We start from the raw sequence: 14,995 nt of genomic DNA, 5'->3' as shown, positions 1-14,995 counted from the left end.
GAGATAGGAACATAAAAACCAAGTACGTCAAAACATTAACAAAGTGAAACTAAGCGTAGAGTTAACGACCGAGAGAAGACGTACGCAATCAAGACATCAACGACAATGCTTTATGATTAGGCAGACGTAAACAGAGAGTCAGACAGACGGTCACAAACATCAAAAGGCAGGCTGGAAAACAGTCAGACAGGCAGACCAACAGACTGAAGAGCATGCAGGCGGACACATCAACATACGGATCCAAATGCTGACTCACGGAGAGAGTCACAGACTGACCAACAAACTATATATAGACTGATATTCAGACGGTCGGATAAACAGGCCTGACAGAGCCTTAGGGCATATTCACACCAGGAAAGTCCTTAGTTCAATCTCTATGGCCCGTCCTTTTCACATTGCAAAACAGTCCGAGAATTTGTCAACAACGCACGTTGTGTGTGCATAGATCGCTCAATCATTGGACAAGACGTTTGGGGGCGAGGTAACGCATTAAAAAAAAAGTAAACAGAAAACCAACTATGGAGATTCAGCGTGCTGGCCTCGTTGTGCTTATACGGATTGGTTTCATACAGTTACAAACATTTGCAGTACTCTTGGAGCATCAGAGGCGTGTGATGCTATCCGCGGACCGCTCGAAACGCCTTCTCCCCCATCCTTGTACTGAATGTATTAAATGTTGCCTGTTGCGTCCAAAAAGGCACATCACTTTATACACCCGTTGTGCGTGCAGCCCACCTGCTCCGCGGCCAGGGCCTCTCCGTAGCTGTGGAGGAAGTTGCCGCTCAGCACGGTGCCCACGATGGTCAGCCCCTTCCCGGCCTTCAGCTGGCTGGCGAAGGTCAGCAGGCCCGGAGACTTGACGTGGGCGTCCTCATCCAGCTTCAGGAGCACCAGCAGCTGAGGCCTACGCACACACACACACACACACACGCACGCACGCGCACACGCACACGCACACACACACACACACGGGCAAACACATACACACACACACGAAGACACAAAGGCGCAAACACACACACACACACACACACACAGGGCAAACACACACACACACACACACACACACACAAATACAAGGGAAAACCCACAGACATACAACACACACACACACACACACACACACACAGGCGCCAACACACACACACGCACACACACACACACACACACACACATTAATAGCCTTTCAGGCATAACTTCCTGCTTGCTAAGTGCCCTTCGGTGTGTGTTTCTGTGTGTGTGTGTGTGTGTGTGTGTGTGTGTGTGTGTGTGTGTGTGTGTGTGTGTGTGTGTGTTAGTGTGTGTGTGTGTGTGTGTGTGTGTGTGTGTGTGTGTGTGTGTGTGTGTGTGTGTGTGTGTGTCTTCAGGATGTGTAGGGTTTTGTCTCATTTGATTTGATGAGAACACCCCACTAAAGAGTTCCATAAGTAATGGAGCCGTCAAATATTCATAAGTCAATAAAACATGAACAGGTGAAGGGATGCATTATTCAGAGGGAGAGCGTAGATTATTCTGTCATGTATTCATGCGGTTAGTTGCTCTTCATGAAGTGACTCATTGTGATTTAGACAGCCCTACTCTACGCCGTGTAGTATAATATGAGGTAGAAGATGAACTTCTATGTAACGATGTGTGGGTTATGGAGGGTCTCTCTACCTCCAGTTCTTGGTGTGGGGCGGTCCCTCCTCAAGCCTCAGGAGGGCGTAGCGAGCAGCGCTGAGAGACAGACCACGGATACCGTCACCCCACTCTTTCTCTGCTCTGAAACACACACAAATAGGACACACATGTTACACACACATACATACACACCGGTGGCGGCTGGTGGTTTTAAAGTGAGGGAGGAAGGACTGCGTGCTTGGTTGCCATTGGCCTGCTTGCACTGATAGTGGCGTAGGGTGGCAGAACTATGTGAGACTCGAGTTGTTTCAGGGTGTTTTGGTGTACTACAAAATAGCAGGGAGGGATAATTATGTGAATTGATACAAATCCACCAGTGGCAACATTGTACTTTGAAAGCTGGTCAGCATATCTTTGACTACAAGGGCAGAAGGAAAGGATGCAAAGCCAATTAGTCAAATCAGGCCTGCTCTTGATTTGTAAAACTAAATAAAAAAAATGTGGACCCATCATTGGACCTATTTTTGCCCTCAATGACTGAAGCTATTCGTTGTAATTTGGCTATGTTTATCGTCAGCTTGTTTTAAGACACAAAACCAAAAGTGATGCCATTTAAAATGCATCCTGCTCTGAATGATTCACTAACATCCTTTCCACGATGGGTCGGCTTAGCTCAGGAGGTAGAGCAGTTGTCTTGTAACTGAAAGGTTGCTAGTTTGATCCCCAGCTCCTCCTAGCTGAGTGTTGATGTGTCCCTGAGCAAGACAGCAAGACCCTGAGCCTAACTGCTCCCGACGAGCTGGCTGTCGCCTTGCATGGTTCACTCTTCCGTCGGTTTGTCAATGTGTGTATTAGATAAAAGCGGTTAAAGCGTCTGATAAAAGCGTCTGCTAAATGCCCTAATTGTAATTGTAATATCAAACAGAACGGTCAGACCGGTCAGAGTAACAAACAATTCAACATTATTTCACAACTATTTGCATGGGCTGTAAGCCATTGTTTGAGGCAAAGGTGGATGTTAATGGGTGTTTTAGAATGTTGGTCATGGTGTTAAGCAAAGTAAGATTGAGTGACTTAATTTATAGACCAAGTCAATCCTCCTCGCGGGCTCTGCAGCTCGGCCGCGGGCAACGGAAACGTTGCTCTGTTCGTCAATATAAGCGAACATAGCTGCACTGTACCGCAACAAACAGTAGAGCACCGAGAACGAGGCATACGACTAAGCGGGTTCGTGGGTTCTCTCCCTCCGGGCTGCTCCACAGCCAGGGCTCCTGCTCATTGGTTCATAGCGCAGCCAGGGCTCCTGCTTATTGGTTCATAGCGCAGCCAGGGCTCCTGCTTATTGGTTCATAGCGCAGCCAGGGCTCACGCCTATTCGTGAATAGACGTAGGTGGGATCCAAAACCCTTAGCTAGTCACACCCACTCAGAGGAGGACTTTCCTCCTCTCTCCCATTGAGCCCCATGTTATTCACCGGCCGCCAACACTTTCAGGGAAATGAATGGGAGTCAATGGAGGCTGAGGGAGGAACATCCTCCCTGAAGTAAATGTCAATAGGCGATAGGGGGTGCTAATGTCCCTTTACCCAGGGAAACAAGCATTACATAAACAAAGGCAATGTAGTCATATTTAAGGATATTAATTCATTACAGTAGTCTGGACAATCTACATTTTCTATTCTCAACAATGTAAAGGAGGATCTTCCTCCCTCTCCTCACTGGAGAAGCCTCCACTGATACACACACATTACACATAACCCCCCCCCACACACACACACAAACACACACACACACACACACACACACACACATTGCATTTCCATGGAGACGTACCCGTGATACTCAATGTATTTGTAGATCATGCCGGCGATCACCATGGCAACGATAGCGTAGTACCAGGAGGAGATGAACATGAGTGCCAGGCAGATGGTCATCCCCAAGAATGACAGGGACCTACACACACAAAGACACACTGCCATCAGATACTGGTGGCGTGTGTGTGTACAAACTAGTGGGGGAAGTGTGTGTGTGTGTACCAGTGGTAGTAGGAGAAGCGGGGTCTCCAGTTGGGGGTCCTGAGGAGCGTTTGCAGAGCACAGGCCAGGTTCACAAAGAGGTAGCACATCAGGAAGAACCTGGGGGGGGGGGGGGGAAGAGAGAGAGAGAGAGAGAGAGAGAGAGAGAGAGAGAGAGAGAGAGAGAGAGAGAGAGAGAGAGAGAGAGAGAGAGAGAGAGAGAGAGAGAGAGAGAGAGAGAGAAAAATCAAAGAAAGGAGAGAGGCCAAGAAAATAGCGAAAGAGAGAGAATTTGTATTAAAATTCTCTTTACACCCAACTGCAATCAAGAAAATGAAAGCCCTGACAAGAACAATTTAATAATCTGGTATCAGTGGCTGTCACAGGCATGAAATAAGCCCTTCAATCATTTCATTCAGCCCACGAAGAAATGATTGGCTGGCCTAGCTACCATCCACGTAAGGCTGGTATTTTTCAGTTTCAGATAGTACTAAATCTAGTTCACCCTCAGGCTGCTTGCTCCGAATTGCCTACCCTAACTTAAATGCATCTTTCACACCTTGACTGCCAACCTTACAGAGGGAAAGACACAGGCCTACACACCCTGGATGTACCTTATATGCAAAGGTCAGGGTTCTTACAGGGTTAAAGGTGAAAGTTCACGGATCTTACAGGGTTAAAGGTCACAGGTCTTAGAGGGTTAAAGCCAAGGTCAGGGTTCTTATAAGGTCAAAGGTCTCACATGGAGAGGATGGGGGCCACGAGGTCCAGGGAGGCGATGAGGATGCCCAGCTCAGCGATGCAGGCCGTCAGCAGTAGGGCCCAGGTGGGCTCCCCGTTGGCCTTACCGTGGCCAAACACCTGCACGCACACACACAGACACACACGCACGCACACACACACACACACACACGCACACACACGCACACACACGGACACACACACGGACACACGGACACACACGCACACACGCACACAGACACACACACACAGCTCCATTGAGAGAAAGTCATCTAATAAATCCACACACAGTGTTTCCCATTTCCGATACGCGTTTGCCTCGTCAATGTTGCCTTTTTACTCTGCAGTTATCTAGTGCTAATGACTACATAACAGTCTGTTCTAGGAGGTCCTGTCTAGCTCCTTATGTCTTAATGACTACACAACAGTCTGTTCTAGGAGGCCCTGTCTAGCTCCTTATGTCCTAATGAAGACACAACAGTCTGTTCTAGGAGGCCCTGTCTAGCTCCTTATGTCCTAATGAAGACACAACAGTCTGTTCTAGGAGGCCCTGTCTAGCTCCTTATGTCCTAATGAAGACACAACAGTCTGTTCTAGGAGGTCCTGTCTAGCTCATCTGTTGGAGCCCGGCCTTAACATCCCTACCCGGTCAGGGGTACCCTTCCCATCCGGCTCCGCCCCTTTCCACCCGGCTCCGCCCCTTTCCTCCACCTGTCTGCAGCCCCCCTGTGCTGTCAGAAGACCTGCCGCCTGACGCCGTCGTACTCGGAGGGAGGGGATCAGGAGCCCTACCCTGAGGAACGGGATGATGTTGTCCTTGGCGATGGCCTGGAGGAGGCGGGGCGCGCCCGTCAGCGATTGGAGGCCCGCGCCGAACGTGGACAAGAACGAGCCAATCACGATGACCCAGGAGGAGGGCCAGGCCAGCGTGCCCACCACCAGGATCCCCTTCACCGAGTCGCCGAACCTGCCGGGTCACACCGAGGGGGTCAAACGCTGCGTATCCACGACAACCGCATCTACGGCGAAGCTTCGTTGGCGACGTCGAGAAAACGGGTCAATTCATCTGCGTCCAATGGATCGTACTCAGCGATGGGATGTATAGATACATTGATTTAGATCAGGGAATGTTGGGGTACAAATCCAGATCCTACTACCTCAAACATTGCCATTATTAAATCAGCGTGACTTTGTGGAGGGTCGTACTGACTTGTCTCGGAGGAGCACCCCGTCGATGCAGCAGCCGAACAGAACCACGCTGCTCAGGTCTGGAGGGGGGGAACACTCAGGACAACAACCAGCTCAAACCGGTGCTCACGTTCAGGTTCCAAGTTCAAACCAAGTCATTTCTAATGAAGAGTGGTTGCTCTTCATCTAAACTAAATTCTAAGCCATCCACCCAACACAATTGCACGGGGTGACGCAATCAGAGAAGTGAGCGTCCTGATTGGCCGGCGGGGTGAGGGCATCAGAGAAGGCAGCCTCCTGATTGGCCGGCGGGGCGATGACATCAGAGCCCCCTGATTGAAAGGATACAGACCAGGGAGGTGGTGAGGATGGCCAGGATGGTTCCTATGGGGATGGATCGCTGGGCGTCCTTCAGGTCCCCCGACCGGTTAGAACCGGCCATGATTCCTGTTTGGGGGGGAGGGGGGGAGGGGACCTCACACAATGAGCCCACTGTTCCCTCCAACACACCCCTCCTCACTCTGTCAGCCTGCCTGTCAGTGTCAAGTGTTTGTTCAAGCACAGCACGCCTTTCTCAGGTGCACAGATTACCGCAGGCGTCCGCAACAGATTAAAGATAAGATAAGGTCACACTTTATCAAACACTGGATTATCCCGCTTGAGGTTTTGAAGGACTGTCTTGCTATTTAGTAAAACCGCCCCCCAAACCAAGCATTTCCCTAACCCTAACCCTATTACTTCAAAATAAAAGCAGATATAAACAGCAACAACAGCAGGAGGCGCAGATGATAAAAAAAAAAGAACACAGTGAGTGAACCTCCAAAAGCAGACCACCAGACAGGAGGTCCATACCTGTGACCGATGGGAAGAAGATGCCGACCAATAGCGTGAAGGAGGTGGTGATGTCAGCGAACACATAGGGCCTCTGATTGGTGGCTGGGGCTGACACGTGAGTGGAGGGGAGGGACGGCTTCTCCAGGACGTCCCCCCTGGTGAGGTACGTGCTCCACAGGTTCTCTGTCGACCAATCAGTCAAGACATGAGAACTCCTTTCTTACTCAACGCATTCAATACGTGTACGACTCAAACAAAATACGCCAAGAAATTATAATTATGGTTGAGGACAAGAATATGGGTGTGTCAACAAAACGTGGATTAACATCGAAACACTTAATTTTCGTTTCAACCAATGCAATTCACCAAATATTTTGTGCAATTTTTTCCTACGCTTTGATGAACTCGGATGGCAATCTGTCGCACATGTACATGTGAAAGCAGACACGCAGACACACAAATGCACATGCACACACACACACACACACACACACACACCTGTGATGATGCCGCTGGCCAGGCCGGGGATCCCCTGGATGGTGGTGAACTTGCTGTGGGTGAAGAAGTCGTCGCAGGTGGCGTTGAGCTCCGAGCTGTCGCAGAAATGTTTCCATATCGCCGTGGTTACGGCGCTGGGGGTCAGGGAGGTCGCGGAGGGCGGGATGGCGGTGGAGTTCTCTATGTCAGGATGAAGTTCACGTCATTCAATCATTTTTTTGGATCAAAATAAGTAATCAAGGGTTATACAATATTTTGTAGCATTACGAATCAGTAATTTTTTTGGGGATTCCTAAGCGATTCTCTTTCATATTTTATCAAATCACATTTGATCAAAGCTGAATTTCAGCCAAAATTTATTTGATCCATTTGTATTTGTTCCAATCTGTTTTCTTACACATTTTTTGCAAGCATTTTACTAAAGCACCATTCTCTATTCAGATTTCTCCAAGTAAGACCGTATGTGTTGCTGGTGGGTTCACCCACCGGCCATGAAGGTGAGGTTCCCGTCCCCTTGGTCCATTGCCTCTGTGGATTGCCCCAACACTGTCTTGGCACATTGGTTGTCAGAGAGAGCATGCCCATTGACAGTGCGGTTCCCCAGCATACACACCCTGTGGCCGAGATAGAGGAATCCCATTGGTCAGTGGGGAGGGTGATGATCCACGCCATTGGTCAGTTAAGTTGCAAGTCCTACTTATGGTCAACCGAATGTAAACTCAACACAATGTAAATTACTTTGGTTATGCCAATTAAAGCAGCATTCATTTGTTTCTGGCCACTAGAGGACAGTAAAGGGCTACTACACAACAAAGCAGAACCAATCCCAGCATCAGCCGGAACTACAGGGGGTCAAGGCAGACAATTTAGTCACCAAGCACACAGTTTTACCCAAAGCGAATTACGGGGAATTCCTACGAGTCACTTCCTACAACACTTCTTATCAAACAGCTTTTCGCTCCGTGTTTGAAATAATCAACAGCAATGACACCCGAAGTCCAGCTGAAGTAGAAGGTAGGTCTTTAAACATTTTGAGTGCACTCACGAGAAGTCCGGCGGGATGAAGGCGGAGACCAGAGCCCCGATGTAGATGGAGAGGATGGAGACGATGACGCACGCCAGGAAGACGGACGCCAGCTTGTTGACGTACTTCACGCCCACAAACACCAGCAGGGACATGAGCAGGAGGCAGATGGAGCCGTACACCCGCATGTTGTTGAGGAGGGCCGCGCCCTCACCCTCCGCCGCGCTGGCGATGAAGATGGCCGCCTGCGGAGCGATGTACATCTGCAGGGGGAGAGGGAGGAGGAGATGCAACCAAGGCAGGTGGACAGAAAGGGCGGCCATTTTAAAGACAGGTGGGTCATTACAAGCTATATCTTAAGTTTTGTTTGGTCATCATATGTGGACCTTTCGAACCTATTAAATCATTAATTATTGTCGAATATCTGTTGTAAGAGCTCTAAAGTCAGCAATGTCCCTCGACAATCCTAACATACAAATCAAGCAAGCCTAAATAGGGCCCCGTGCCAGTGGTTGGGAACCACTGGGGCCTTGAAACCTACCAGTAGGATCTCGATGGCCCCAAGGATGTACATGGCCCCGGCGAAGGTGGTCCCCAGGTAGAAGCAGAGCCCCACGGCCCCCCCGAACTCTGGGCCCAGAGACCTGCTGATCATGAAGTAAGACCCCCCCGCTGGGGAGAGAGACATAGGAGCAGAGAGAGAGAGAGGGAGGGAGGGGGAGAGAGAGAGAGAGAGAGAGAGACATAGGATCAGAGAGAGAGAGAGAGAGAGAGAGAGAGAGAGAGAGAGAGAGAGAGAGAGAGAGAGAGAGAGAGAGAGAGAGAGAGAGAGAGAGAGAGAGAGAGAGAGAGAGAGAGAGAGAGAGAGAGAGAGAGAGAGAGAGAGAGAGAGAGAGGAGCAGAGAGGAGAGGGAGAGACATAGGAGCAGAGAGGAGAGAGAGACAGAGACAGAGACAGAGACAGAGACAGAGACAGAGAGAGGGGAGCATAATGGCAAGACACACCCAGGGGCAGAGTTCAGAAAGAGAGAGAGGTGGAGAGAGATGGAAAGTAGTAAGAAATAAGGGAGAAAGAATATGTTGGAGAGAGAGAGAGAGAGAGAGAGAGCATGCAGTAAAATAGGAAAACATCACGAAAGCAGGAAGAAGAGGTGAGAAATTTGACAAAGAAAAGCAAAGAGATAAATAGATGGTAGGATGGAAAATAAAGACGAAAACGGTTTGTGAGTGAGAGACAGAACGAATGACAGAAAGGAGACGGACCACGAGAAGGAAGAACGACCGAAAGAAAAGAAGGAGATAGAGAGAGGACAGAAATAAACAAGAGATCGATATCAACAGAGCGACAGAAGGAGAGAAGGGCGAGGAGATAAAGGAATACACAGTCCCGACGATAATGAAAAAAGATAAGGAGTTCGTCAACGGATAGAAGAGAAAGTGGATGATGGGATGATGAAGGGAGAGAGGGAGAGAAGGATGAATGTATTAGTAGAATTACGATGGAGACGGCTGACATAAATAAGAGCTAGTCTCTGTGAGGAATAAGAGCGATGGAAAACCGTTATAGCGATCTTCCATGGTTGTCACTTCTGTACGCGCTCAAGATAAGATCAATGAGGGGACTTTTATTCTGAAAACCCAGCATTGTACAATGGTCTTCAAGGAGTTAGAATGGAAACCGAGGAAGTTTAAACTAAACCAGGACCGGCACAGACGTCTGTTAAAGTAAATCACTGTTGAAGTTATCTTGATGAGTTAGTGGAAGTTATGGATTACAAAAACGTCTGAGGTTTCCAGTGACGGTCCGAGTTAAAAAACCACTAAAGGTTTTTAACGTTCAGCGAGACGGAGAAGCAGAGGGGGATAACAGAGAGGGGCAGGGCAAACAAAAATAACACGTATTAGACATGAATAAAACAAACTTATACAAAGATATATACATACACACAAACAGTCAAATAAAACACACACACACAGATATCTACTCATAGGCGTACTGTGCAGACACACATACACACGGAAACACCAGACTGTGAGGTCATGTTAACACATTCAGTCTCTGGCTAGGGTTGGGAGGTTACCTGGGACGACTCCATTGGTAGCGATGGCACTCATAGATATTGCTGTTAACATGGTCTGGAGGGAGAGAGACAGAGACATAGAGACAGAGAGACAGAGAGACAGAGAGACAGAGAGAGAGAGACAGAGGCAGAGAGACAGAGAGAGAGACAAAGACATAGAGACAGAGAGAGAGACAGAGACATAGAGACAGAGAGAGAGACATAGAGACAGAGACATAGAGAGAGACAGACATAGAGAGAGAGACAGAGAGAGAGACAGAGACATAGAGACGGAGAGAGAGACAGACACATAGAGACAGAGAGAGAGAGACAGAGACATAGAGACAGAGCGAGAGAGAGACAGAGACATAGAGACAGAGAGAGACAGAGACATAGAGACAGAGACAGAGAGACAGAGAGACAGAGACATAGAGACATAGAGACAGAGAGAGAGAGAGAGAGAGAGAGAGAGAGAGAGAGAGAGAGAGAGAGAGACAGAGACATAGAGACAGAGAGAGAGACAGAGACATAGAGACAGAGAGAGAGACAGAGACATAGAGAGACATAGAGACAGAGAGAGAGACAGAGACAGAGAGACAGAGAGAGACACAGAGAGAGAAAGAGAGATGAACATAAAGATTGACTTGTGATTATCATTTGTGTGTACGAGTGTGTGTGCATAGTATACGTGTGTGCCATATGTGTGAGTGAGTGAGTGAGTAAGGTAGTGTGTGTCTGTGCGTGTGAGTGAGTGAGTGATTGAGTGAGTGAGTGTGAGTGAGTGTATGAGTGATGTGCGTGAGAGAGAGTGAGATAGTTAGTTTGTGAGATTGAGTGAGTTAGTGTGATTGAGTGAGTTAATGTGAGTGAGTGAGTGAGTGAGTGAGTTAATGTGAGTGAGTTAATGTGAGTGAGTTAATGTGAGTGAGTGAGTTAATGTGAGTGAGTTAATGTGAGTGAGTTAATGAGAGTGAGTTAATGTGAGTGAATTAATCTGAGTGAGTGAGTGAGTGAGTTAATTTGAGTGAGTTAATGTGAGTGAGTTAATGTGAGTGAGTTAATGTGAGTGAGTGAGTGAGTGAGTGAGTGAGTGAGTGAGTGAGTGAGTGAGTGAGTGAGTGAGTGAGTGAGTGAGTGAGTGAGTGAGTGAGTGAGTGAGTGAGTTAATGTGAGTGAGTGAGTGAGTGAGTGAGTGAGTGAGTGAGTGAGTGAGTGAGTGAGTGAGTGAGTGAGTGAGTGTGTGTGCTCACACAGCAGCAGCAGACGAGGACGATGCAGAGAGCCTGCAGCACCCCCCCGGCCCCCACCACCCAGGTGAGCCGCAGGAACAGGATCACCCCGAAGATGTTCTGGAGGCACGGGAGGTACACCCCCATGAAGGTCCCCATCTGGGGGGCCTGGAGCACACACACCCAAGAACACACTATTTACTCATTGGTTTTCACCTTTGACCCCATTTGTAGGTCATGAAGGCTATAAGATTGAGTGAGGTCAATAAAATAATGTTATACAAAGTCCTAGTTTTATAGATTAAAGGGGTGTGTGTGTGTGTGTGTGTGTGTGTGTGTGTGTGTGTGTGTGTGTGTGTGTGTGTGTGTGTGTGTGTGTGTGTTGTTGTTGTTGTTGAGGTTGTTGTTTCAGTTCACCATAAAGCAGTGGTTCCAACTCAAAGTTGAGCTCACTCCACTCAAAGCCACAAGCCTTCAGTTGATTTCAGTCATTTGGTTTCAGGAAGTTACAACCAGTTTCATTCCATCACAACCAGTTCCAGACAATTGAAGTTTGTCTCAAACAGCCTCATTCCATTTGCCAGTTTCGACCAGTTTAAACCAGTATCAGACAGTTTCAACCAGTTCTGAGCAGTTTCAACTGGTTTCCAGCGGTCTAGCCTTAGCATTCCGCCAGCTCCCGTCCGTCTCCAGTCGGTTTCAGCCACCCTTTGCTGGCGTCAGTTGGTTCTAGCCTCAGCCGACTCTAGGGGCCGAGGTGACGGGGCGAGCGGCGGCCATACCTTGCTGGCCTTCCTCTTCTCCCCATTGCTCTCGGCCTCCTCGTGCTCCTTGGCTCCCTGGGTCAGGTTGGTGTAGTTGGCCAGGCGGTTGAGCAGGGAGGAGACCTTTGGCCTGGTGTCCATCTCCTCCTACAGGGGACAGCCCACAGGGAGCGGAGTGAAGAGACGCTAGAGGAAAACCACAACGGCCTCAACGCACACACATCTTTAACTCGGAGCAATGAAACCCAAAGGGCTTCTGGATATAGCGCTGACATCCTCTTTGTTGTTATTTATATAATAGTATTATTGATTGAGTCTTGGCCCCACTTTAGGCCTGGGAACGCTGTATTAGCCTTTTTGTCCCCATTTGGTTGCCGTCCAACCACACAACAGGAAGAAAAATAATGGGAAAGACCATAATGGGGGGGGGGGGGGGGGGGGGTACAGGAGAGGCTCTCAGGGGCCCATACCTCGAACAGCGCCAGGTTCCTGTCGTAGAAGTCATCGTCGTCCACCGCGTGGGAGTTGTTGATGTAGACGCTGGACATCTTGGAGTTCCCATCGCCTGCACGCAAACGCAACACAACAGAACGGACACTGACTCTAGCTCTGTTCCTTTGGTGAAGATAGGCGTGAAAGGGATTCGATCTGGCAACCTCTGACCACCATCCCAAAGCCACCTTGCCACCAGGTCTTCCAAACATGTGTATTCATGAATGCCAAAGCATTTGATGGCGAATATTGCAAAAACGTTCCAACCATTGAATTACGGCTCCGTTCTGCGTGGTATGTCACAGACACCCCACAACATCAGGTCCCTGGCCAGCCTCAATGGAAGAGGGCCATCAAAACCAGGTCAATAATAATGTTATTAATTACAATTGCAATGACCTGGCTGTGTTGAAACGGCCCTTTGTTGAGAAAGGGAACCGTCCCAGGCTAAAGACTTAAATTAGCCTGGTTGATGTGTCCAAGCCAACTAAATCTACAATAAATAAATAAATGTGCTAATTTTAGCTCCTTCATGCCTCACAGCAGGAAGGTCTGGGGTTTGTACCCAGGGAGGGGGTCAGTAGACCCTGTGCAATGACTAATCAAGTCTCCCTCTCCCTCTCCCCCTCTCCCACTCACTCTCTCTCTTCCCCCCCCCCCCCCCCCCCCCAGAGAGAGAACTCTAGAGTGCTTTTTTGGCATGGGGAACGATCTCTCTCTCCCCTTCACCACTACACAGTTCTTCTATTTTTTGCCAAGTATTGCAGTTCAGACATGACACACACACACACACATGCACGCACGCATAAGTAAGCAGAACATCTCCAGATCCCGAGTCAGCCGTCTCACTTCTGTTAAACGGTGCACATGCACGCACAACCGTGCGCACGTCGTGCACTCTGGAACACACCCGCACACCCTCGGCCCGGCATGCTGACTCAGTGGTGTCCATCGTCTTGGCGATGGGAACCTGGACAGGTGTTGAGACACACACTGCCGAAACCCGCCGCACAAGACAGAGCCTTCACACGCATGACTCACACACACACACACACACACAAAAATTAAAATATATTCAAAGAAAAGTCACATTCATGGAGCCAGAGAGTACGACAGCAGAAAAAAAAAGCACAACTACAGCGATATCTGCATGGCTAACGCCGGGGGATCCCTGATCGATGGGCGGAGGGGGGCGGGATTGAGTTATTTCAATATTTGGGGCAAGTTTCAACAAACACAAACAGATGAAGTACACCCAGACAGTCAATGAAACTCTTAAATAGGACACACAAGAACATGTATACACACAAACCATCTATCTGTTTATTTCGTCATGTTGGTGTATTCATTCGCGAAAGTAAAGAAGAGTTGCATCTATTAATTATGTCGTGGTATGTCTCCCATGTGGAGCACAAGTAGAGCCTGTCTGGCCGGTTAGAGAAGGGGCATTGGGTTTGATGATGACGGGTTTGAGGACTGCATGGCTTCCTGTCTTTGGGTTGTGACCAAGCTTTGTTCTCTGCCTGTGTTTGGGTGTGTGTGTGAGTGCATGCGTGCCTGTGTGAGTGTGTGTGTGTGTGAGTTTGTGTGCGGGGGGGGGTTAATGGATAATGTAATGGTGAAGGCCCAGATATACGACACGTGTTCTTAAAGACAAAATGTCAGTTTTGAGACCGTACCGGGAGCTTAGGTTCTTTCAACACACTAGCAGAAACCCTAAGTCACACACACAGCATTGTGAACACTGCACACACACACACGCACACACACACACACAAACACACTCAAGCAGTGAATCTCTCAAAAACAAATTAGAAACATGAGATTGCTTGTAGTGGCCTTAGGCGGAAAAGCACAGGCGCACTAATGAACAGGCCTCTAGGCACTGCAGAACATGACAACCCACTGCTTTGAATGTTCTCCGCCCCAATTATAATATATAAGTCGCTATGAACTGATGGTGTCAACAGCCAAATGGCTATATGTAAATGAAGCACCTTTTACTAACTGTTTTCTTGCAATGTTTCTAGTTTTTTTGCGTTTTTCACTTTTGCACATTTTTTGCACATGTTTTTGACTCTTATTCTATTTGTAACATGGGGTTTGCTGCTGCTTGAAGTGCAATTTCCTGCGGGAACCTTCCCGAGGGATAAATAAAGTTCCTTTCTATCTAGCTATCTATGAGAGTGAATCCCAATCAACTTCCCCGCTCAATGTGCAGAGTCATTACCAGCCAACCTCCACACTCACTATCTTGACCACCTCAAACGGGATTCTTACCCGCGACATGGTAGCCGCTTCTGCTTATCTTATGGTTGATGTGTAACGTGGTTCCCAGCCTGTGTCGGTGATCCGGACAATAATTTGCAGAGAAGCTCAGGTTTTTAAAAAGGACCCCTATTGGATCACCACGGGGGGATGTCGATTACTCATTACGAACCGTTTCGAGATCAACCCCATTGTGACATCAAGTGGCAAACAGCAGATGGATAAAAGCCTACCCAGTAGAAGTTCACTGCACAAGTGGGGGG

General features: G+C 48.5%; 1 protein-coding gene across 2 annotated transcripts in view; it reads right to left on the bottom strand.

Annotated features, from left to right (window-relative positions):
- Positions 1 to 14,995, bottom strand: part of slc12a6 (solute carrier family 12 member 6) — a 28,280-nt gene that overhangs the window by 8,550 nt on the left and 4,735 nt on the right. For both annotated transcript variants that reach the window (XM_030337776.1, XM_030337778.1), the window contains 17 exons: positions 12,443 to 12,537; positions 11,991 to 12,119; positions 11,230 to 11,376; positions 10,001 to 10,055; positions 8,461 to 8,591; positions 7,941 to 8,182; positions 7,382 to 7,509; positions 6,896 to 7,075; positions 6,416 to 6,580; positions 5,912 to 6,010; positions 5,586 to 5,643; positions 5,168 to 5,342; positions 4,377 to 4,495; positions 3,656 to 3,754; positions 3,453 to 3,572; positions 1,657 to 1,761; positions 736 to 904 (listed from right to left, as the gene is read on the bottom strand). In XM_030337776.1, the coding sequence (XP_030193636.1) occupies positions 736 to 904; positions 1,657 to 1,761; positions 3,453 to 3,572; positions 3,656 to 3,754; positions 4,377 to 4,495; positions 5,168 to 5,342; positions 5,586 to 5,643; positions 5,912 to 6,010; positions 6,416 to 6,580; positions 6,896 to 7,075; positions 7,382 to 7,509; positions 7,941 to 8,182; positions 8,461 to 8,591; positions 10,001 to 10,055; positions 11,230 to 11,376; positions 11,991 to 12,119; positions 12,443 to 12,537 (2,216 nt within the window). The remainder of the gene's footprint in view (positions 1 to 735; positions 905 to 1,656; positions 1,762 to 3,452; positions 3,573 to 3,655; positions 3,755 to 4,376; positions 4,496 to 5,167; positions 5,343 to 5,585; positions 5,644 to 5,911; positions 6,011 to 6,415; positions 6,581 to 6,895; positions 7,076 to 7,381; positions 7,510 to 7,940; positions 8,183 to 8,460; positions 8,592 to 10,000; positions 10,056 to 11,229; positions 11,377 to 11,990; positions 12,120 to 12,442; positions 12,538 to 14,995) is intronic.

The sequence above is a fragment of the Gadus morhua genome, chromosome 17 (genome assembly GCF_902167405.1).
Source record: "Gadus morhua chromosome 17, gadMor3.0, whole genome shotgun sequence".
NCBI classification, from domain to species: domain Eukaryota; kingdom Metazoa; phylum Chordata; class Actinopteri; order Gadiformes; family Gadidae; genus Gadus; species Gadus morhua.
Note: the sequence above shows the minus strand (reverse complement) of the source record. Positions and strands in the feature narration are given on the sequence as shown.